The following is a 21398-nucleotide window of genomic DNA, read 5'->3' as shown; positions in this document are numbered from 1 at the left end:
CCCCCAGTCCTCAGGACTCCCCGTGGGGATGATGAATGCCCATGAGGCTTCATTGCTCAGGGACCTGAAAGCAGTTTTCCCAGAGTTGAGGGCTTCCTAAAGTGGACTCAGAAAGACCATTCTGATACTTGGTGACTGTCCCAACTTCTTTTCCAGATGCCTCCCACTTTTCTCCCTCTCTCCCATTGTCCTGAGATCTAACCTGACCCCTTTAAAAGCTTCCAAGCATCACTGGGAGCCATCTCCCCAGGCCCCCTGCCTTGCTTAGTAACTCTAGGGAGCATGAAGACCCTGCCCACCCCTGATAGGGCTCCTCTCTAAGGTCCAGCTCTGCACTTGGGGGAAGATAGCCACAGGCAGAGCCCAAGCAAGACAGCACTGCACCCATGGCCCACGGGCCCTGCTTCAACCAGAGTCCTGGAGCTGCTGTGAGGTGCAGGCCAAGGGACCAGCTTCTCCAACCCTGCCCCGGAGCAGGGGCCCTAGAAAAGGAAGGCTTTGTGCTAAGCAGGCCACCGGCATTCAAGCCCAATGAAAGGAAACCAAGCAACACTGCTGCTGGGCCTTCGACCTGGGGACAAAGCCAGCTGGGCTAAGCCAAATTCAAGAGGAATAAAAAGAGGGTGCCAAGCTCAGAGATGAAGGGGAAAGCTGCAAACACTGGGGGTTCATGCCTCACTACATTCTGGGCTCTGCCCCAAATCCTTCCCTAGAGCCCCACAGCTCTCCAAGCACTATGCTCTACATAGTGAAGAAAACAGGAGCTCCCACTTCCCTGCCCTTGCTTACAAGGACAGCAGCCCCTGCAGTCAGCTTCTTTCCTTTCCCTTCCCAATAAAGACCTGCAATAGGCCCTGGGTCATCAAAGTTCCTGCATAAATCAGACCCATCCCTCTGCTCATCCTGGCACCCCCTACACAGAGCAGCCTCTCTACCCCCTATTGCCACCCACCTCCAGGTACAGAACACAGACCAGAACAAGCCTCAGCAGCATTCCTAGCTACAACAATCACTTTTCTAGCCTCTTCTATAGCTCAAATGGCCCAAACCATTCCCCACTTAAAGCATATGTACATAATGCTCCTACAATTGTCCTGGAAAAATTCTATCTCCAAAAACTCAGTCTAAGGAAACAGTCAGAATGTTCAGAGATATGGTCAGAGGTACATGCCAAGGCTACCTCATTAATCATCACCACAGTGATGGCTGAGTGACGTTCATTTATATGATTGAATATTATGCAGACATTTAAAATCATGCTTTCAGACCACAGTTATGACATGGAAAAGTGCTTATGATTTTGTAAAATGTATAAGCAGTGGGATTCCATCTTAACTAGCCAGGAGGTAGAAACAGATGGATATTAAATAAAGAGCAAAACTACCAAATGACATCTAGACCCTGGTGAAAGGAACCAAGGTTCCCTAGGGAAGTGGGTGGTTCCAGGGCAGGGCAGGGATGGTATAAGATGAAACTGGTTGTGCTAGAAAGTAATCAAGTGCCACTTCCACCAAAGTGACAGGGACACGTTAAAAGGACCACTGAGGGGCAGATGGATATTTTGTGCCTAGAGACGTGAGAAGTGAACTACGTCACCAATGTGGCATTCCGGAGGGACTGAATCTCATCATAGGGAACCTCAGAAATCCCCAGATTATAAAACATTTCACAAAATCACTGGCCTCATTCATCAAATACGTCAATGTCATAAAGACAAAGACTGAAAAACTGACCCACCGTTAAAGGTCACTAAAGAGATGGTGAAGTACATTGTGTGATGGGATTGGATCCTGGATTTGATGCAAGAATGTTTTCCAGAGTATTATTGACACAAGTGAAAAAGTTGGAATATGGATCATAGATTAATAAAAAGTATTGTATCCATGTTAAATTTCCTAGACGTAATAACTGCACTGTGGTTATGTGGAGAATGTCTCTATTCTTAGGAGACATCCACTAAAGAATTATGGGATGAATGGATGTAATCCACTTTCAAGTAGCTGAGGAAAAAGAACATGTATAAATACAAAGGTGGTCATATAACCTAAAAATGTAAGTACTGTTATTTATTTATTTTTTATTTTATTTATTTATTTATTTATTTATTTATTTATTTACTTTATTTATTTTTTGGTACCAGACATTGAACCCAGGGGCACTTAATCACCAAGCCACATCCCAGCCTTTTACTTTTTATTTTGAAACAGAGTCTCACTAAGTTGCTTAGGGCATCACTCACTAAGTTGCTGAGGCTGGCTTAGAACTTGTGATCCTCCTGCCTCAGCCTCCTGAGTTGCTGGGATTACAGGCATGCTCCACCATACTGGCTATTATTTTGTTTTTTACACTCTGCGGATGTCCTTGAGATCATGTATATTTGCTGTTTCTAGACTTTCTTCATCACCTAGACAAAGAAAACAATGAGGAAATGAAACAAAATTTTAAAAACTGATGGAGGTAGGTAAAGGGCAAAGGGAAGTTTTCCTACTCTTGTAAGGTGAGAGTTATAAGACACCTTTCCTGTACTATTGAAGGTGTTTCAAAGAAAAAAATTACAGACCATATTTTTCAAGATGCTAGATGAAAATACATTAAAATAATAACAGATATTGCCTCTGGGTAATAGGATTATGGGTGATTATTTCTATATCTTTTAAATTGCTTTTAAAACGAAAAAAAATCAGTATTAGGAGTGACATATATTCTGTTTTTTAAAATATATGTAATTTAAAGTACAAGCTGGTATGTTAAGTAATATACTCAACAATGAGCTTCTGAAGGATGTAGGATGTGGATAGTTCCTCCCTTATCCACCTTGGCTACCAGTCTCCTCACATACTTAGAAAGGGCTGTGCAGATACACTTGAATGGATGAGTGGGCTGGTGAGCATCCAGTGGCCTCCAAACTTCCTGAAGGGGATAGGGCAGGGCAGGGCAGAGCTTTGAAGGGAGGGTACAATTGAGAAGTCTGTGGCCCAAGAGGCATGAGGATGATCAGGAATAAATGTGAGCAAAGCAACTTGGAAAAGATGCTCTAGCAGACACTTCCAGCCCCTGACTTGGCCTGTGGTTTTGATCCTGTCCCAGTCCTGCCAGCCCTCTTTTGCCACTTTCTACTTCAGTCACTGAGGGAAAAGCTCAGATAAAGCATTTTTGCTTCACAGACATCTGCAAATTCCTACTGAGCCAGGCTCCAGGAGCATCACCATGAACAAGCTCTCCAGGAACTCGGAACCATCAAGGAAGTCAAACACAAATAAGTAAACAAATAACTACAAAACACTGTGATCAGCACTCAAATGAGGCATCACACAGTGCACTGGGGACACATAGGTTTCTTCCTAGAGAGGGTGAAGGAGGCACCCAGAGGAACTGAGACTGGGAGGTGGCTGGTTAACCTAACAGAGGTTATACAGGACAGCATGAGGGCATGAAGGCTGCGATCAGAAACTGCAGATGCCTAGAGTCTCTTCACCCATTCACCGTTCAACTAGCTTCTGAAGACCTACTGTGATCCACACTGTGCTGAGCCTTGGGGTACAGCGAGGCTTGCTGAGTGTGGAAGAACAGGGAAGAACCAGTCACGGATGATGTGTAGATTGCCAGTTCAATACTAATGTGTATTAATCAGGATAAGGGGAGCAAGAGGCATACTGTTTTAGTGGAGAGGAAGACAAGGATTCTGCATTAGTCATGTACATTTGAGGTCATTGGGCATTCCAGATGTAACTGTTCAATAAACACTTTGAAATACAGGCCTGAGATCCACGAAAAGGGTTCAAAGCACATTGTAATCCTAACCCAGCCAGCCTAAAACCCCCAGGGACCAGCCTTAACAAAGTCAGGCCTACTGACTTACTGCAACAAGGAAGGCTGCATAGCATGGTTATGACAGATGTATCACCAAAGGAAAAGATTGAGTTGATGTCCAATGTTATGGATAAGAGGTGGAGAGAAATTGAAATAAAGTAGTCCTTCGATTACTCCTAACTCCCAGCAAAGCAAGGGGCTGCATGGAAAGGGTCAAGCTAGGTCTGGACTGATAAGTGGACTTAGGGCCTTGTTTCCATGGAAACTATAAAGCTAAGATTAGTGTGGAGCTGGTCACCATAGCACACACCTATAGTCCCAGCAACTCAGGAAGCTAAGGCAGGAGCATCTCAAGTTCAAAGCTGGTCTCAGCAACTTAGTAAGACCCTGTCTCAAATTTTTTTTAAAAAGGGGGCCAGGGCACTGGGGATATAACTCAGGGGTAAACACCCAGGGGTTCAATCCCCAGTACCACCAAAAAAAAAAAAAAAAGACAAAGAAAAACTAATGTGTAATATTGAGACCAGAAACCAGAAACTCATTTAAACCTAATCATTTTGGGTTATCTAATAGGTAAAGTGGCTTAGATCTGCCATCAAGAACTGGTTACTTCATTCCTAAGGATATGATTAAAACAGCAAAGTCTCTGGCAATCCATGATTTTTAGATAACTCAACTTCTCAATGAGTGCTTACTCCAAGAAAGGGGTCCTTCTGATACTTTGTAGCCTCAGCTAAGAAACATTATTTCTTTGCAGAAACAAAAACTACCTCTGTGTGTCTTCCCTGCCATGAATGGCAGGCAAGGTTTCTATTCTTTGAGTTCATTTTTATTTTCTCAAATAATTTAAAATGTATAGTGCACCCACTTACCCCCACCTCTTAAATTCAGCCCAACTGAATCTAATCACACAGTGGACATTTTTTCCTTCCCTTTTTCTTTACCAGAGAATGAGTCAGTCAAACTATCCTTTCTCTTTCCCTTCATAAGGAAGGTGAGTCTGCTGATTCTTGGCAGGGACCCTGGACCTCCAACAGCAGGTTGTCCTCTCCCTAGATGTAGCTCAGCTGGGGACAGCAGGCCTCTGATTGGAGGCTGAGGGCAAAGGCCCAAGAAGAACTGACAGACGCCTAGCCCCAGACCTCAAAATGACTGCTCTTTAGGATTAGAAATAAAATATTCACTGAACCTATAGCCCAAGGTAGACAGGCTGGAGCTGCAGGTGTCTTCAACCAGGCTGTACCCTGTCTGAATCAGCAGGCACTTCATGGCCAGGCCAGACACCCACGGATTCTGGTTCTATTGGTTTGAATGCTCCAGGCTCCAGGCAGCAGTAGCAGTTTAAAAACCTTCCCAGGTGATTCCACAACACAAACCAACCCCAAGCACTGCTCTCAGAAAGCCACTATAGCCTACGGGAAGGAAATGATTCAAAAACATAACTATCTAAAAGGCACTATGATTTTAAAACTTCATATGAGGCAAAATATATGAGAAATTGCTCCTGGCCTCCGACGCTCAGCCCACACAAATTTCATGTGACGAGCACATTTTCCTGCCCAGGAGTTCCTGGGACCACAGAGTGAGCCCTGTGCAACCCACCTGCTCTACGGAAATCTGCCACAGTCCACATTGGACCCGAGCACACACACAGTTCACTGTCACCCTGGTCAACTTAACAGGAGGTGAGCTCTCTGAAGGAGTGAGGAAGCTTAAAAAATAAAAATAAATAGGCAGCAATAAAAAAAAAAAAAAAAAAAAAAAACTATTTCTGGATAGACTGAAAACAAATGGGAGGAGATCCATGTTTGTTCCTGTTCCTGCCTCAGCTCCACCTGCCCGATTAGATCTTCCTCTGAAGCAAAAAAAAAAAAAGAGAGAGAGAGAGAGAGAGAGGAGAGTTCAGGGGAGGAAAAGGGCAGCAAAGGAGAAGAAAAGAGAGGAAGGCAGATCTTAGAAGCTCCAGGTATTGACTCTTCCTTTTCCTCTTCTCCCCTCCACAAGGCCAGGTGGGATAGTGCTTTAAAACACAGATTAAAAAACAACAACAGAAAACATAGATTTCAAATTGGCAAGAGAAATGGGACAGAGGAACATGTTAAATAATACCAAAGAGATGCCATCAACCATATTCAGAATAAGGGACATCCTACAGGACAAACAACCCAGTTTCTTCAAAAAAATAAAGAGGGAGAGAGAAATGAATATCAAGAGACAAAATAAACATGGACCAAATGTAATGTGTAGGGTCGAGAGAAGTCTCATTCAAACAACAATAATTTAAAAAAAAAAAAAAAGGGCCGGGCGGGCGTGGTGGTGCACACCTGTAATCCCAGCAGCTCAGGAAGGATTGCAAATTCAGAGGCCAGCCTCAGCAATTTTGCAAGGCCTTCAGCAACTCAGCAAGACCCTGTCTCTAAATAAAATATATAAAAAAAAAGGCTAGGGATGTGGCTCAGTGGTTAAGCATCCCTGGGTTCAATCACTGGTACCAAAACACACACACACACACACACACACACACACACACACACACACACATTTGGTGACAATTAAAGAAATGTGAAGTCACTAAGATTTAATTATTTCAGGTATGTGAAGGGTACTATGGTTATATTAAAACTAATTGAGAAGCCCTCTGATATGATGTGATACAGAGAGCACTTTATCTCTGCAATATTCTTCGCCCAGAATGAGGGACAGTCTATAAAATATCCTACCAGCACTTGCTAAAATCATCAAGGTCATCCAAACAAGGGAAGTCTGAGAAACTTACAGATCAGAGAAGACTAAGACATGATGACTAAATATAATGTAGCATCTTGGATGGGCTCCTAGAACAGAAAAGGGACACTGATGTAAAAACATAGTGAAATCCAATTCAATCTGGAGTGTAGTTAATAGTAATATATCAATGTTGGCTTTTTAGTTTTGATAAATGTGCCATGGTAATGTGAGGTACATCTTTCTAACTTCTATAAATCTAAAATTATCCAAAATTAAAATTAATTTTATTTAATTAATTAATCAAAAGTAGTTAGGGGAGCTGGGGTGTGGCTCAGTGGTAGAACACTTGCGGTACATGATTGTAATCCCAGCTACTCTGGAGGCTGAAACAGGAAGGTCCCAAGTTCAAGGTCAGCCTTGGCAACTTAGCAAGGCCCTGTCTCAAAATAAAAGATTAAAAAGCCTGGGGATATGGCTCAGTGGTAGAGTACACAGGGTTCAATCACTAGTATAATAAATGAATGAATGAACACAAGCCAAGAGTTCTTAGTTTTAGAGGTATCCACTAGTAGGCCAATGAAATGCCATGATGTTTAGGATTTGCTTCAAAATAATTTAGTGGCTGGGAGTAGGGTGTATAGATGAAACAAAGCAGGCCTTAAATTGGTAATTATTGGGCTGGGGACATGGCTCAGTGGTAGAGTGCTTGCCTGGAAAACATAAGGCCTGGATTCAATTCCTAGCACCAAAAAAAAAAAAAAAAGAAAAAGAAAAAAAGAAAGAAAAGAAAAGAAAAAAATGGGTAATTGTTGAAGCTGAGTTATATGTAGAGGTTCAATAACTGTCTCTCCAGTTTTGTACATTTGAAAACCTCCAGAATAAAAGAGTTGGCAATAAACAAATATGAACTCTGGAGCCAGTCTGCCTATAAGGTTATCTAATCTGTTTGTATGTTACAAGTTTCCTGCCTATAAACTGGAGATCATTGTACCTACCCCACGGGGTTGTGTAAACTTCATAACTCAACATGCATACAATCTTAACTATCACCATCTTATGGAGAGAAAAACAGCCACATTCCAAAGTCCATTTGTCACCCTTTTTCCACCCCCTGATCCTGCATGGTGTTCTTCCCCCCCTGCACTCCAGCACAAGGAGACTCTTGGGGGGATGGGGGGGGAGAAGAGAGGTTCTGAGGTGACTCCAGAAAGCAATACTTTGGTTCCAATTTCTACAGAAAGTAGTGAGACTAGCTGAAGAACAGAGTGGTGTTCCCAGCATTGGCTCTGGAAATGGACACTACTAGATTATGAGCTACTCAAAGCAGGCTTCTGTCAGAATAGCACAAGGCAATAGGAGTATACATTGGACACCAACTGTATGCTAAATATTGAGGGCAGAACACAGATAAAGATGACTAGAGCCTAAAGGAGACCCTAAAGGAGCTCATGAACCCAGGACATCCAAGGCAGACAATTTTGTCTAGATTCACCCCCTTAGAGACCACCAACTCTGGGGTCTCTGAACTACCAATCATTCTCCCATTTGGTTGCAATTTAACAAGATTCCTAAGGGACAATGACCACTGCTCCAGACACAACCTAGTATGTCAAATTCAGGTCCACAAAACCCACTCAAGTATTTGCAGCACGTTCATTTATTCACAAGTCTTTATTGAGCATCTTTGAAGTGCCAGACATAGCTGAGTCAATAGGGAGTCAAGGCAGACACAGTCCCTGATTCCATGGAATCTAACGTCAAAAGAGGAGACAGATAGTAATGAACTAGTCATCCCCAAGTCAATGTATCCACTAGATAGTTGCTTTGCAGTAGCAAGGCACAGTCAACTCATCTTGGAGGCTTCCCCAAGGAAATGATGCTTCACTAATTCATTAAGAATGAGGAGTGGTGTGAGATTTGGGGATGTGGGGAGGTGATATTCCAGCAGATGCCCTGGAGAGGGGGAAGTAGAAAGGTCATAATAGATTTAAAGGCTAAAAAGTAGTCAGTGTAGTGGGAAGGTTGTTACAAAGGTAGGTAGGTGGTAGGACTCAAGAAAGAAGACAACAGGGATAGACAGACTGTGCAGAACTTTGGGCCCCTTCAGAGATGAGGTCTTTATCTTAGGAGCAAGGGAAGCCACTTCAGGGTGTTTAAATGTACATGTGGGGGGGAGGGGATATCATTTGATGGGACCTGCATTGCTGGGACTCTGCCATACAGAAGAGAGAGGGATGGGAAGAGGGCCAGAGTGAAAGCAGAGAAACCTGTCTGAAGGCTTCCACAATAGTCCAGGAAATAGATGAGGGGGGCTGGTTTTGGAATGTAGCCATGGAAAGATGAGCAAATTTGAAAGTTGTTGCAGAGGTGAGATCATGGCCTCTCATCGTACTTATAGAGTGAGAGGAAGGGAAGTACACAGGCAAATCCCAGGTTTACGACTAGCACTTGGGTGGCAAGCTGAGCTGCTTGCAGAGAGCCAGGGAAGAGTGTGGGAGGAGCAGGTTTGGAGGAAAGAGAAGATCCTTAACATGGATGAATCACATGTGCTCAGGCACTGTTCTTTATGCAGGCCACTATGTTGGACAGCTTCAAGAGCAAATGCAACACACACTTTACTGCCCAAAAGAGGGACCAGCAACAGCAGTAGGAACCAAATAGCCTCCAACGTGCATCTATGGCTCCACAGCAAAGGGCCTAGTCATTAAGCCACTAAGAGGTACCCCATAAATATCTATTGGGTGACTGGATATTCCAAGGGCCACACACAGATAACAGGAACAAGGGGAGGCAAGGGGAGAAGTTTTTACTCAACACCTAATTAAAAGCCTAACTACCTACATAGCAAAAGACCTACATAAGGTTTGAGACCAAATAACCTCGGTGTAGAGAACAACAGAAAAGACTTCAGGGAAAGGTTGTGGTGGTGGAAAAGTCTTTGTGGGTGGCCAAAGAGGCTTCCAGGAAGTTAACAGCTACCTGATTTTATCAGACCAGGGGGTAAAGACACCACAGCCAGAGATTGGCCTAAGCTTGACTGAAGGATGAGCAGAATGGGAGATGTAGAAAGGAATGAAGGGTCACCCCAGGTGAGGCAGGAGAACCCCACCCCCAGTTTCGCCATAGGTGGCATCTTACACTAGCAGAAAGATGACAGTATCTTCTCAGATACCTACATGCTGAGATGATCTATTTTTAAAAAACAATCTAGTCCCATTTAAAAACCCCGGGGACATTTTTTCAAAGGGATAAGGAGAGCAGTTCCTTAATTATCATCAAACCTCAAGGCTGGATCCAGTCCCCCTCCCACAACTGCAGCCAAAAAAAAAAAGAAAGAAAGAAAGAAAAGCAAGCAAGCAAGCAAACCACTGCACCGACCTTTGTACCATAGCCTTTCTTCCTGCAAAGTTCTTTCTGGCTCCTCTGCCACCCACCCCACCCATCGCAATCCCCGGTTCGCTTTAGCTGAATCTCTTCGCCCTTTTCCTAATAAAGTGCGCTTCTTCAGCGCTGGAGACAGCAGGGCCCCGGGGTCTGCGGAGTGGGAATTGCCCCTCCTAGGCTCCAGTCTCCTGGGCCCAGCCAACACGTCGGGACTGCAGGTTCCATCCCTGTCTCGGTACCCGAGTACCAAGTTAGCGGCGCCCAGGCGGGGGTCCAGAAAGAAAAGAAACACAATCATCGTGCCCAGAAGAGTCCGAGTGGATCTGGACAGAGCCAAACGCCCCGTGGTGCCTGGGCCGGGGTACCGGAGGACTCAGCGAGGGAAAGGCTGGGGCTGGTTCCCAGATCCACGCACCCTCCTAGGGACTGCGGCCCCAGGGGATGACACAGCGTTTCCTCCGCACCCCTGGCTCTCCAGGTTTGTCCCAGCTCCATCTCTGCGGGGCACCGGCCAGCCGACTCGCTGCGTCAGGGAATTCCCGGCTGGGGGATGGGAGAGGCTGGGGAGCCGCAGAACTCGGCACGTGGTCCCACCCTGCGGTGCAGCGCGGACCCCACTTGCGGGTAGAGGAATGGAAGTATGATCGCGAGGTGCGGGAGCTGCACGGAGGCTCAGCCTGCAGCTCGGAAGGAAAGTCAGTTCTAGTCGGGGGAAAAGTTAGAAGGCATCCTGGCCACGCCAACTTCTCACCCAGGGCCGGGCCCGAACTTTGCACCGGGAGTGGGCGGCTGCACAAGCTGGAGCGACCCTGCAAAAGCAGACTGGACCCGGGTGCCCGGGAGTCCGGGCCTCGGTCGTCAGTAGCCAATCAAAGAGCGCCTCGGGCGAGAAGGACTGGAGGGCGCGGGCAGGAGAGGAGTGACAGAAACAACCGCCAATAGGAAGTCAAACTGGGAGTCCTCGCCCGGCCCATTGACCAATGGGAAAAGGGTGGTTGTGGCCGAGGTCCCCGCGGCACTAACTGCAGGCTCCGGTGGCCGTGGGTCGGAGACCCTTGGGCTAAAGGGGACTTTGGAGGGGAGTTTGCCAGCCCTTCCTATGCCACCCGCCGACATGCAGATCACAGCTCCGGTCCTCACCTGCTGGAAGCGGGGTTTACCCAGTTGGAAAGGCGGTGCATCGGTCGAAGCATTAGCGGCACTAGCTGCCGCCGCTGATGCTGTAGTCGCTGTATCCGCCATGGCCACTGACGCCCGCAATCCCCGGCCCTTTTAAAATGTCCCTCCTCGGCCCCCGCCACAGCTGCCTCTCCCGATTGGCCATGAGCAACCGCAGCAAGCAGGGCGCGCAAAGGATTGTGGGAAGTGTAGTTTTTCTCTTAGAATCTTGACAACCTCAGACTGCGGAGAGTTGCATCCACGCAGCCTCCATCTCGGTGTTGCAGGGGTCGGTAGTACGGGAAAGGTATGTAAGCGTGGCCCTGAGGTTCCGGTAGGGGAACACCGGGAGACCCCTCGCTACTAACCTGCCCACAGAAGTTTGGGTTGATGTCACAGACGTCGCGCCTGAAGCGGCAACAAGGGCCCTCCACCAATGGGTCTGACCCGGGACCAGATGGGCAAGGACTCCAGGTGAAGTGGGGGTTAACTGGGAGGGCTTTCTGCAAGGACTTGCAATGATGAATTTTCCTACAGTTTCTTGTATCACCACCCTACCTCCCACCCTGTGCACTCCAGTCATACTAACACTCCGTTCCTAGAGTAAGCTGGGCTTTTGCCGCCCAGTCCTTCATGCCCTCCACCTTCTTTGACCAACCAAGGAAGATCCCTCCTGGGCCTTACTTCCTGGGAGGAAGAGAACTGTCGGGGTGTGGGAGGGAGGTGGGGGGAGCCCGCTGAAAATAGGGTTAAGTAGCCTTGCAAGTACTAGCTCCAAGGACTTTAGATAAGGAGCAACCCTAGCAAGGATAGTAAACACTTCTACATAGAGCAGCTTAAGACTCCTAGTTGAATCTGGTCAATGAACCAGACTGGGGGTATAAGGGGCTGTCTGTTTCACCGAAGAGAGTGAAATTATATTGGACTTGACTCTGGGAAACCTCACTTTGGGTCTTCTTGGTCTCAGGGTAAAGTGCAGGGTTGGCTCATGTCTGCCCATACCTTTCTGAACCCTGTATAGGTTGTAGCACTAATGGCTGAGCAATAAGAAACAGAATTTTCCTTTAGCTGAAAAGAGAATCTAGCTAACTATAAGGAACAATTGTGTTTTGGATTTGTAATTCATCTCCCCCTACTAGACTTGACAAAGTAGCTTGAGAACAGAATTCAAGTCTTGCCATCTGTATTTCCTCACTGTACCAATAAACATGGCCATAATAGATGTCTAATTAATAGAGATCCTGTGAGTTGGTGAAAGATTGAATCCCAGCCATCGGGCAACAACTGCTGCCCTGTGATATCATCGGTGAACCCCACCCACTTCAATTCAAGGCTGCCTTCTTCCACAGGCAGCCTCCTTCACACACTCATTCCAAAACAGGAACAAGACAGACCACCTGCAGTATGTGAAATTTTATTCTTCATAAAGTGCTTGAAACATGAAGAACAAGCTCTTTATAAACAGAGGAGTTACAACTAGTAAGACAAACAGCTAAGCAGAATGGTACCTGCTTCCTGACCACCCCACGGCAGCTCTTCTCCATCTTGTGGCCAGAACAGAAACATCAAACTAGAATCCTGGGTTTCAATTCAAACCTTCTTCTAAAGACACCCCTGCCCTGAGCACATGAGAGGCCCAACATCAAGGATGGTGAAAGATCAGGACTGGAGCTGGGATCACCTAGAGCCCAGAGGAATACCTAGTAGGGGAGTGATCTCCTTACTCAAGAGACACCTCCACCCCCAATAACTCCAAAAAACATAACTGAAAATCTGGACACCTATGGATACTTTTCTCAGCTATGCTGAGCGGACATTAAAGATGTCAACTCTGCAGGGGCTTTCCCCCATGTATGGGGCTCCTGTGCATCCTGGCAGAAGTCTGACATCACCCACAGAGCCCATCTCCTATGAGGGCTGCTGAGTGAGCCCCAGAAGGGCTCTTGCCTCTTCAGTGGGCCAAAAGTACCCTCCTTTGGCATCTTCTCACCTCCCACCCTTTGCTAATGAAGGATGCCCAAGCCACCAAAGGGTCCCTGCAGATGTCATGGGGATAGCCTACTACGCTTTCCATAAGCAAACCAGGGGCTGAGCCAAAGGGCAGATACTTCATTTCAAAGTGCACTGCAGCCAAGCCAGGCAAGGTGCTGGGGGATGAAGGGACAGGCCAGGACAGAAGCTTAGTGGATAGGTGGGAGGGCAACAAAGGCTTTTTTCTCTATGTACAGTAGTCTCCTAAGGCATAGTGTGCCCTCCCACTTCCAGAGCAGCCAACTGCTGCTTGGTTGAGGCCTGACAGAATGAGAGTGAGCAGAGCAGCCTCAGGCCTGCTCCCATCAGAAGTTTTTATCCTAGGATCTGCCTAGGAGGGAAATGGGCAAGATGGCAGGAAGGCTGAGGAGGCAGCAGCACTTGGCCTGGCTCTTAGCTGAGATTAACTTTGGGAAGGGAAGAGCACAGAGCAAGGCTACCTCCATCCCCTCTTCCCCTTCCCAGAGCCACCCCCAAGTGCTCAACAGGAGGGGGAGGCCACCAGGAAGGAAAGGTCTACATCCAGAGGCTCTTGACCCCACCCGCAAAAGGCACGTTTTAATTTGTTTCCAAAATTTCAAACCCTGCAGCAGCACAGAGTTTTGGCATCTGGACAGACAATAAGAACAGATGTGGAGGCTTTATCCCCAAAACAAAAGCAGCCCAAAGCTCAGACCTGGACAGGTCCACACATCAGAGGTGGGTGAGAACCTGAAAATCAAAGAGCTCTCCCCTGACCCAACCCTACCTCCACAGTCACCCATGACACTCAGTGGAAAGGTCCAGAGAAGGGGAGGGAGCAGCCTGGAGAGCACACGGCACCACCGCCATCTATACTGCACCCCTGATACAAGCAGCTCCAAACAGAAACAGACTCAGGACGCAGCAGAACAGACCAGGCCACATGGGCTCCCTGCTCTCGGGATGGGCATGGGGCAGAAGAATAGGCACACTGGCTGCCTACAACCTACAAACAGGCAAATTGGTCCTGTCCCAGTCCCAGCAATACTAGGAAATGAAGAAGATGAGGGATTGGCCATGGGAAGGAATGGCTGACATCCTTGGAGGATAATAAAGTCTGTGCTAAGCAGTCTGGTCCCAGATACCACATCAAACTGCAGCTCTCCCTGTTCCATCTTGGGGGCTAATTTCCCTATTCCAATTTCTTGGAGCCCCAAAGCTAAGGGTTATGAAAACAGGCATGTGGGAAAGGCTGAGTGCTCCCAGAGACGCATGGTAGTAAAGGAACCTGAGGCTCTAACGGGAGTCCAAGGGCTCACTTCCAGCAGCCCCAGTAGAGGCAGGAGGGAGAGGGAGCATGGAGTGGCCAGGAAGACAGACTGCACCCCGTCCCAGATGAGAATGTGCTCAGCAGGAGGGAGGGTGGGCGGGCAGGTGGTCACAGCCCCTGTCTGGGTAGCAGGTCCTCACCAACCCTCTAGGTATGGGGACAAGGGAGGCTACTTAGGGGGCCCAGGGGGGATCTGCAGCAGTGTGGGTGAGGTCTCCATGATCCGCACCAGCAGCCGGTCGATGTAGCTCTCCAGCTCCTGCACATGCTCATCCCGCTGGCTCAGCTCCCGCTCCCGCTGCAGGAGCAGGCCAATGAGTTCGTCGTGGGTCAGATGGTAGTACTTGGCCGACTGGTCCAGCACAGCAGAGTCCTGAAGCCAGATGGAATGAGAATGAGCAGAGCAGCCCCTGGCCTACTGCCCACCTACACCCCAGTACCCCATCACAGGCCCCAGAGCTAACTGTTTCAGATGCCAGAGACGGGCTAACCAACTTCAGGGGACCTGGCCTGCTCACTCTTCCACCCTCCCAATGCTACAGGCCCCTCCACAGCACCATGTTCTGTCAGATTGCCCCTGGCACCCTGGGTCTCACCTTCAATCTCTTGGTGTCCACCATCTGGCCAAGCTGGGGTGCCGGAGCCACAGGCTGAATACCACCAGATGTGACTGTTTTGAGCTTCTCCAGCCCACTGCTCAGAGCTGTGCTCAGACTGGAGCGGGACTGCTTCCTATCAGAAATGCCCTCTGCAGGGACAGCACTGAGGGGCTTCACGGGATGGGGACTGCAAAGACAGAAGATGGGTTATGAGGGGAGAAGGGTGGCACTGGGAAGGTGGGGCCCCCTTCTCTGTAGAGCCCCAAGTCTGCTGTACAGCTGAGGTCTCTTGGGCAGCAGCACCCTGCATGCCTCAATCTGCGTCCCACCACATGCCCTCTCCATATTTCATTCCCCCTTTGACCTAATGACCTGGTTCTTTGGCAGAGGCCACTCTACAAATTTCTGCATTGTACTGGGAATTTGCCAGGGACACCAGCCTCCAGCCATTTTCCCTTCCTCCTCTTCTATACTTTCTCTAGGGAGGTAGCCAACCTTCCCAGCTTCCCCAGGACTGTGGGGATTCCCAGAACATGAGATTTCAGAGCTAAAACCAGGAAAGACCTGCAGTTCTTGGCTTTGCCATAATCACTTGTGCACCCAGTCAGGCTTATGAGTCCCCTCAACCTGTACTTGCTCGCTTACCCTCAGTCATCACCACTTTCCTCAAACCCAAACCGTTCCAGAGCATGGATGCCACACTGTGTATCTAATTTCTTACCTTTTGTTGACTCCTCAACCCATGAGAACAGGACCTCAGCCCAGCACAGGAGAACCTGCTGTGGCAGTGGGCCTGGCATCTCCCCTCCTTGCCTCTCTGGAGTCCAATCCACACCTGTACTACTCCTTCCTTTAGGCTGCTCTCCCTCCTCTTGCCCCAATACCTCCACCTGAGGGCCTTATCTCAGGCTCAACTGCTGGTCTACCCCTGGTGTCTCTCCCCTTCATGTTCCCCCTGACCCAGCCTCCCACCCAAGTTTCCAGTACCAGCCCAGACCTCACTTTCAAGCTCTAGACCAGTGCAAACAGTTGCAGGCTGGCTCAATCGTTCCCTCATGATCCACCTCTGGTGCCACATGCTCTCCTCCCACCTGCCTTTTCCTCTGAGCTCCCCCAGCAGAGAGCCTCCCAGGGCCCAGTCAAAAACCTGGGTGTCCTTCTGACTTGTCCTCTTCAGCCTCAGCCTTCATCAATCAAGCCCTGCCACCTTCCTACTTTCTCTCAAGCCATCTTCTCTTCAAGCCAGGGCTAGCTACACATTCCCTCCAGCCACAGCTAACAGCTCTGCCAAGCAAATCTTGCCTACTTCCAACCACCTCCCACTCTGCTGCAGGATAACGATTTCACCTTTCCACCCTTCAATGGCTCCCATCAAAGTGAGAACACAATCTAACAAAATCTGGGGCCTGCCCTTTCCTCGTGGCCCACCATTCCCCAGCAAGAAAGAGAAAGAGTGCTATCTGTTAAGGACCTCATAAAAGCTAGTCCTGTATCTGAAGTATTGCCATTTCCTCCCACTGGCCTATTCCTACTCCTGTTTCAAAGCAGTGCAAAGCCACCTCCTCCAAGAAGGCTTTCTGATTCCCTCAGACTAAGATGAGCCTCTTCTGGGCTCCCCTGTACTTATAACACTTATATAAGCATCAGGTTCTCAAATCAGCCAACCTGTCCTTGAGGGACCTCTTACAAATTTATGCTCCCTCTACAGAGGCTTTAGGCCATTCAGAAGTTGGAAGCAAAATGGCCCAAAGACCCAGAGAAGTAGCTCTGTTACTTGGGGTAGTGCTGCAGATTCAGTCACACAGTATTGGAAGAGTGGCCATGTGCCCAGCAGCAGGGCAGAGTAGGGAAAAAACCAGGCGCTTAACTGCCACCTAGGAATCCACACTAGAAATGGGTACGACAACACTTCTAAGGGGGCCATCTATGGTGGTGCAGGAATGGATGACCAGTACAGCAAAAAACACCCTAAGTAAGTTGGCAGCAGGAAGCCTGGGCTCCAGTCCAACTGCCCCACATCTGAAGGACCTTGGTCCCTGCAGTTCTTATCTGAGAAATGGGGTTAGCTCTGCTTCACCATACAAAGCACAGACATGAAGCCAACTCTGAAAAGACAAAACTTTCAAAAGTTCAAAAAGTGGCATGTGTAATTAAAGGTCGTGCTGGAGGCTGGGGACCAGCTGACAATGCTGTGATCAGGAAGCGAAGAAGCTGCAACCACCAGATCCCTCGCCTGCTCCCCCTATCACAGGTGGCACAGCACTACTCACAGCTGGAGGAGAAAGATGGGGCATCCAGACTCCCTCCCACCCACTTCTCAGTGCCAGCAATTGCCCCCACGGCCTTTCTTTCTGGGACCTATCTTCCCCACTGGACTGGGAATTCCTTGGGTCTGACATACAGCAGATGCTCAGGGAACTCAAGTGACTAATGTGTGAGCTAATGAGGGATGAAGGCCTGACCGTACCCCAGGGCTCACGTGCTCATCAGGAGCAGCAGCCCCTCTGCTCACCCCTTCTTAGAATGCTCCTGGTCCCCTGGACTCTGCAGCCAGCTGAGCCACACTTACCATATCCCAATCCTGAGCCTCTAGACCTGTGCCCCCGACACCCTACACCTGCAACCCCAAACCAAGGCCCAGTGACCAGAATCACACAGCCCTCCTTGGTCCACTCAGCAGTCCTACTGACCCTAGAGGCTGATGCCTCTGAAAGGCAGGAAACCAAAGACAGACAAGTGGCTAATGCGCTGCAGAGGCAGAAAGCCTTCTTTTGCCACATGTGAGAAGCATTTTAGCTTTCCTCTCTCTCCTCTGAGGGTTTCTCCCACTTCCTCTCTGACCTTTGACCCTCCTCTGGTTCTCTGACCCAAGTTCTCACCTCACCTAGACATAAAACAGTTCGCAGCTTCACTGCCAGTCTGCTCCCCCACCGCCTGTCAGAAGAACTGGGTGGACCTCCATGTTTAGCAAGCTCCACTCCTAGCAAGCTCCACTCCAGTCCCCCTGCCTTGCATGCAAGGCTCTCACCCCCCTCCTGCCAGCACATACTGCTCTCCCCAACTTTGTTCCCTACTCCCTCTTCCTTGTCAGTGCTGTCCCCCAAACTCCCGGCTTATGGGGCCACCCTGATTGTCCAAGGCCCCATGATGGAGGCAGCTTCAGGGGTGGTACCAGAGAAAGCTCAAGACTTCACAGCCTCCACCATCCTGCCTGGGGTAGAGCAAGGAGGAGGCTGGGATGTGAACACCTCACCCACTGCTAAACTGGGCCCCATTCCCATTCCTCCTGATGGGAGGTGGATGGATGCTCACCTGACACGGGGCTGTAGCTCCTCAGCTGGTCGTGTCTCCAAGGGCAGAAGCACAAGCGGGGAGGCTGGGGTGGCTGCAGCGTGGTCTTCCCCTTCAGGGGCAGGGGAGCCTCCAGGGAGGGAGGGCTCAAAGGGGTGGGGGGGTGAGGCTGGCTCCCCGGGGGGTGGGGAGGTAGAGGTCAGGGGCCAGGCTCCAGGCAAGGGAGAGCACAGAAGGCCTGGACCCACATGGCGGTGACTGGCCCAGGGCGGGAGAGGGGGCGGAGGGAAGGCAGGTTCTGGGGGCGTGGGCAGCTCTTCCGGACCAGAGTGGATAGAAGATTCCCTGGACCCTGGTGGGGATGTAGATGGGAGGCTAGGGGGATCTCGGCTCTCCTGAGACAAGAAGGGTCTCAAGGCATCCTCTGAGGCCCACAGATCAGCCTGCTGGGGGGTGACTGACAAAGGCCCAAGCCTCTCTCCGACTGGCCCTAGACTCTGGGCCTCAGAGCCTTCTCCCCTGTCTAGAGTCCCTGCAATCTGCTGACTGGGCAGTGCCAGGCTTAATGAATTACAGGGTATGGGGACATGACCCTCAGGGCACCTGATGGGCACAGACGGGCAGGCCCCAGACCTAGAGGGGCTGGGATCCTCTACTAGCTCCTCCAGACCTGGCTCACCTAGCAGGGTCCCAGAAGACCGGCTGTCAGACTCCTCTGAGTCAGGCTTCCTGCCCTCCCCCTTGGTCTCCAATGGAACAACAGTGAGTGCATATGGGGTAGAGTTTTCTCCTCCTGCCCCTGCCCCCCAGCTACTCAATCCCCCTGCAGCCTTCTCTTGTTCCTCCTCCTCCTCCTCCACTTGAGAATTTGAGGGTGTGAAGAGGCGGGGTGGCTTGGGAGGTGGTGTGCTGGGCCTCAGCCCCTCCTCCTGCTCCTGCTGGGGTTTAGGCTCTGGCTCCGGCTCTGGCTCCTCTGGCTCCGGCTCCAGAGGGGAAAGCCCCTTGCTTCCCTTGAGGATCACAGTTTCTGGTGACTCTGCTTGCACCCGGGGAGGAGAGAGCACATCAGACTCTCCTTGCAGGTCAGTTGAGGCCATCTCAGTTGCAGGAGAAATGGTGACCACATCCCAAGGCCAGGAATCATCTGTATTGAGCTCATGGAAAAGCTGATTTTCACCTCTGGGGGCCTCCTCATCCTGGCCCTCAGGAGTGTCATCTGAACCTGGTAGCCTCTCCCACACACTGATCACTTCTGGAGAGCTGAAAAGAGATGTCCCACTGTCTGCTGGACTCTGTCCAGCTCCCACTTCTGGGTCCGGCGGCTCCCTGTCTGGTGCTGAGGTCGAGGCTCTCAGTTTCGGCTGGGCTGATGCAGAGGGCAGGCCAGGCCCAGCTGACCCAAGGGGCCCTGGGTCAGATGCACTTGTGTTCTGCTGGTCCAGTTCAGAGTCCAGAGGAGCCCCAGGCTCCAGCCACATGCTGCTCCCACCTCTTCCTCCCCCAGGGTCTCCCTGGGGCTCAGCTGCCTTCACTGTCAAGGCCCTGGGGCCTGGGGCCTGCAGCCCAGCCGCCTCCAGCCCCACTCCTTCAGGGGCCAGGATCTCACTCCTGGCCTCTGGATGCAGCCTGCCAGCAGCAAAGATGTTGAAGGTGTCGTCCCACTCAGGCAGGGCTTTCCCAAGGGAGGCCAGGGGGGCGGGGCTGGCCCTCGAGGCACTGGGGAGAGAGGGAGCAGGTGAAGGAGAGTTTAGTGCTAAGTCGGCTATGAGCTCCTCGAAGAAGGGGTTGCTCTGCAAGGAGGTGAGGAACGGGTTGGTGACACCCAAGAATCCAGATGGGGTGGCTTCGGGGGTGATGGTGGCGGTGGCAGCAGCAGGGGAGGCGGCTGCAAAAAGGTTAGTGCTTAGCATGGGAGCAGCGGTGGGAGCAGGAGTGGGGGGGGCCAGAGCCCAGGGGGAGCAGGGGAAGTGGTGAGGAGCAGCTGGGTCAGGTTCTACCTGAGGAGACACGTCCAGGCTGTGGAGGGAGACAAAACCATGAGCCTCCTGGTTAATGCTGAGACTGGAAAAGGCCCTGCCGAGTACCACGCCCCCACCCCTGCTTTCAAGACCAGGTGCCACGGCACTACTTGGGCCAGGGGCCAGAAAGAAGATCCAACGTATGACTTTACTAGGCACCACCCAAGGAGAAGGGTGCTGGGCACAACTAACTTAATCCTCATACCGACCCCCATCTTACAGCAGGATCCAAACCTAAACCAAGTGTTCCCTCCTCTGTCCCATGCTGAAGAGTCTTTATCAAATTTACACTTAACTCTTTGTCAAATTTATACTCCAAAAACATCTGAAAGTACCTGGCATCTCTTTTAGGACTGAGAGCAAAGACACTAGCCAGCTTGGAGGGGAGAGAGAACAGAATAAGGCCAGGCCTGAGTATTTGGCTGGACAGGACCGGCACTAAGAGAACCAAGCAGGACACCTAGAATTTGGGCTCCTGAAACAAACTGGGCTGCACTGATTCCCTGAAGAAGCAGATAAGGATGGACTGTCATCCAGCATGACAAGGTGATCATCAAAGAGGAAAGCCCATCTCATTTTTTTGAGGGGCAACCTAATCCACCAGGGAAGACAGGCTCCTGCCGAGGACACCTCCTGTTGGGTATCCACACAGCCTAGCGCCTGCCCATGGTGCCCCCTCACCTCACCTCCCTTGTGGATCAGCCCTGGGAAATAAAGAATGGAGGCCAGAAAAACTGTAGGAGGAAAGCAGACCAAATACTAGGGTTTCCTGGAGTCTAACAGGAGTTACAGCTAAACCCACAGTCAGACCTACACCTGGTGGCCTCACCACTGCTCTAGCAGTCTCACTCCTCGTGGCTGGCATCTGGCCCCCTCTCCAAGCTCCCAAGGCCCACTCCTAGAGCTCCGCCTGCCTAGGTGGAAACATCAGAGGGAAAACTCCACGCCCATCTTCTCCATTCAGTTTCTTGTACAAGAAATGTGGGTGGTAAGCCCTGAGGCGGCAGAAGCCAGGCCTCACCAGATGGTCCATAAGAAATGTAGGCTGGGGGAACAGGGCATCAGTGGAAAGAGGCTGAGCTGTCTGGA

At 50.0% G+C, this 21398-nt stretch overlaps 2 protein-coding genes and 1 long non-coding RNA gene across 10 annotated transcripts in view; 1 reads left to right on the top strand and 2 right to left on the bottom strand.

Moving 5' to 3' along the window:
- The window catches only part of Sfxn5 (sideroflexin 5), a 112477-nt gene extending 101258 nt beyond the window's left edge, over positions 1-11219 (bottom strand). For 3 of the 5 annotated variants that reach the window (XM_005322154.5, XM_040270736.2, XM_021724346.3), the window contains exon 1: positions 11062-11219. In XM_005322154.5, the coding sequence (XP_005322211.2) occupies positions 11062-11163 (102 nt within the window). In that variant the 5' untranslated portion in view covers positions 11164-11219. The remainder of the gene's footprint in view (positions 1-11061) is intronic. The other 2 variants (XM_040270737.2, XM_040270738.2) reach the window with 2 other exon arrangements.
- A 1258-nt stretch (positions 11220-12477) lies between these two features.
- The window catches only part of Rab11fip5 (RAB11 family interacting protein 5), a 35764-nt gene continuing 26843 nt past the window's right edge, over positions 12478-21398 (bottom strand). For 2 of the 4 annotated variants that reach the window (XM_005322155.4, XM_078029024.1), the window contains exons 4-6: positions 18313-20307; positions 14998-15187; positions 12478-14774 (exon numbers count right to left, since the gene is read on the bottom strand). In XM_005322155.4, the coding sequence (XP_005322212.2) occupies positions 14571-14774; positions 14998-15187; positions 18313-20307 (2389 nt within the window). In that variant the 3' untranslated portion in view covers positions 12478-14570. The remainder of the gene's footprint in view (positions 14775-14997; positions 15188-18312; positions 20308-21398) is intronic. The other 2 variants (XM_021724345.2, XM_005322156.5) reach the window with 2 other exon arrangements.
- LOC144369344 (uncharacterized) lies at positions 18917-21066 on the top strand. The gene is made up of 2 exons (XR_013428873.1): positions 18917-19053; positions 20661-21066. It is a non-coding gene; the product is annotated as an uncharacterized LOC144369344 (long non-coding RNA).

The sequence above is a fragment of the Ictidomys tridecemlineatus genome, chromosome 12, assembly GCF_052094955.1.
Source record: "Ictidomys tridecemlineatus isolate mIctTri1 chromosome 12, mIctTri1.hap1, whole genome shotgun sequence".
Classification (NCBI taxonomy): domain Eukaryota; kingdom Metazoa; phylum Chordata; class Mammalia; order Rodentia; family Sciuridae; genus Ictidomys; species Ictidomys tridecemlineatus.
Note: the sequence above shows the minus strand (reverse complement) of the source record. Positions and strands in the feature narration are given on the sequence as shown.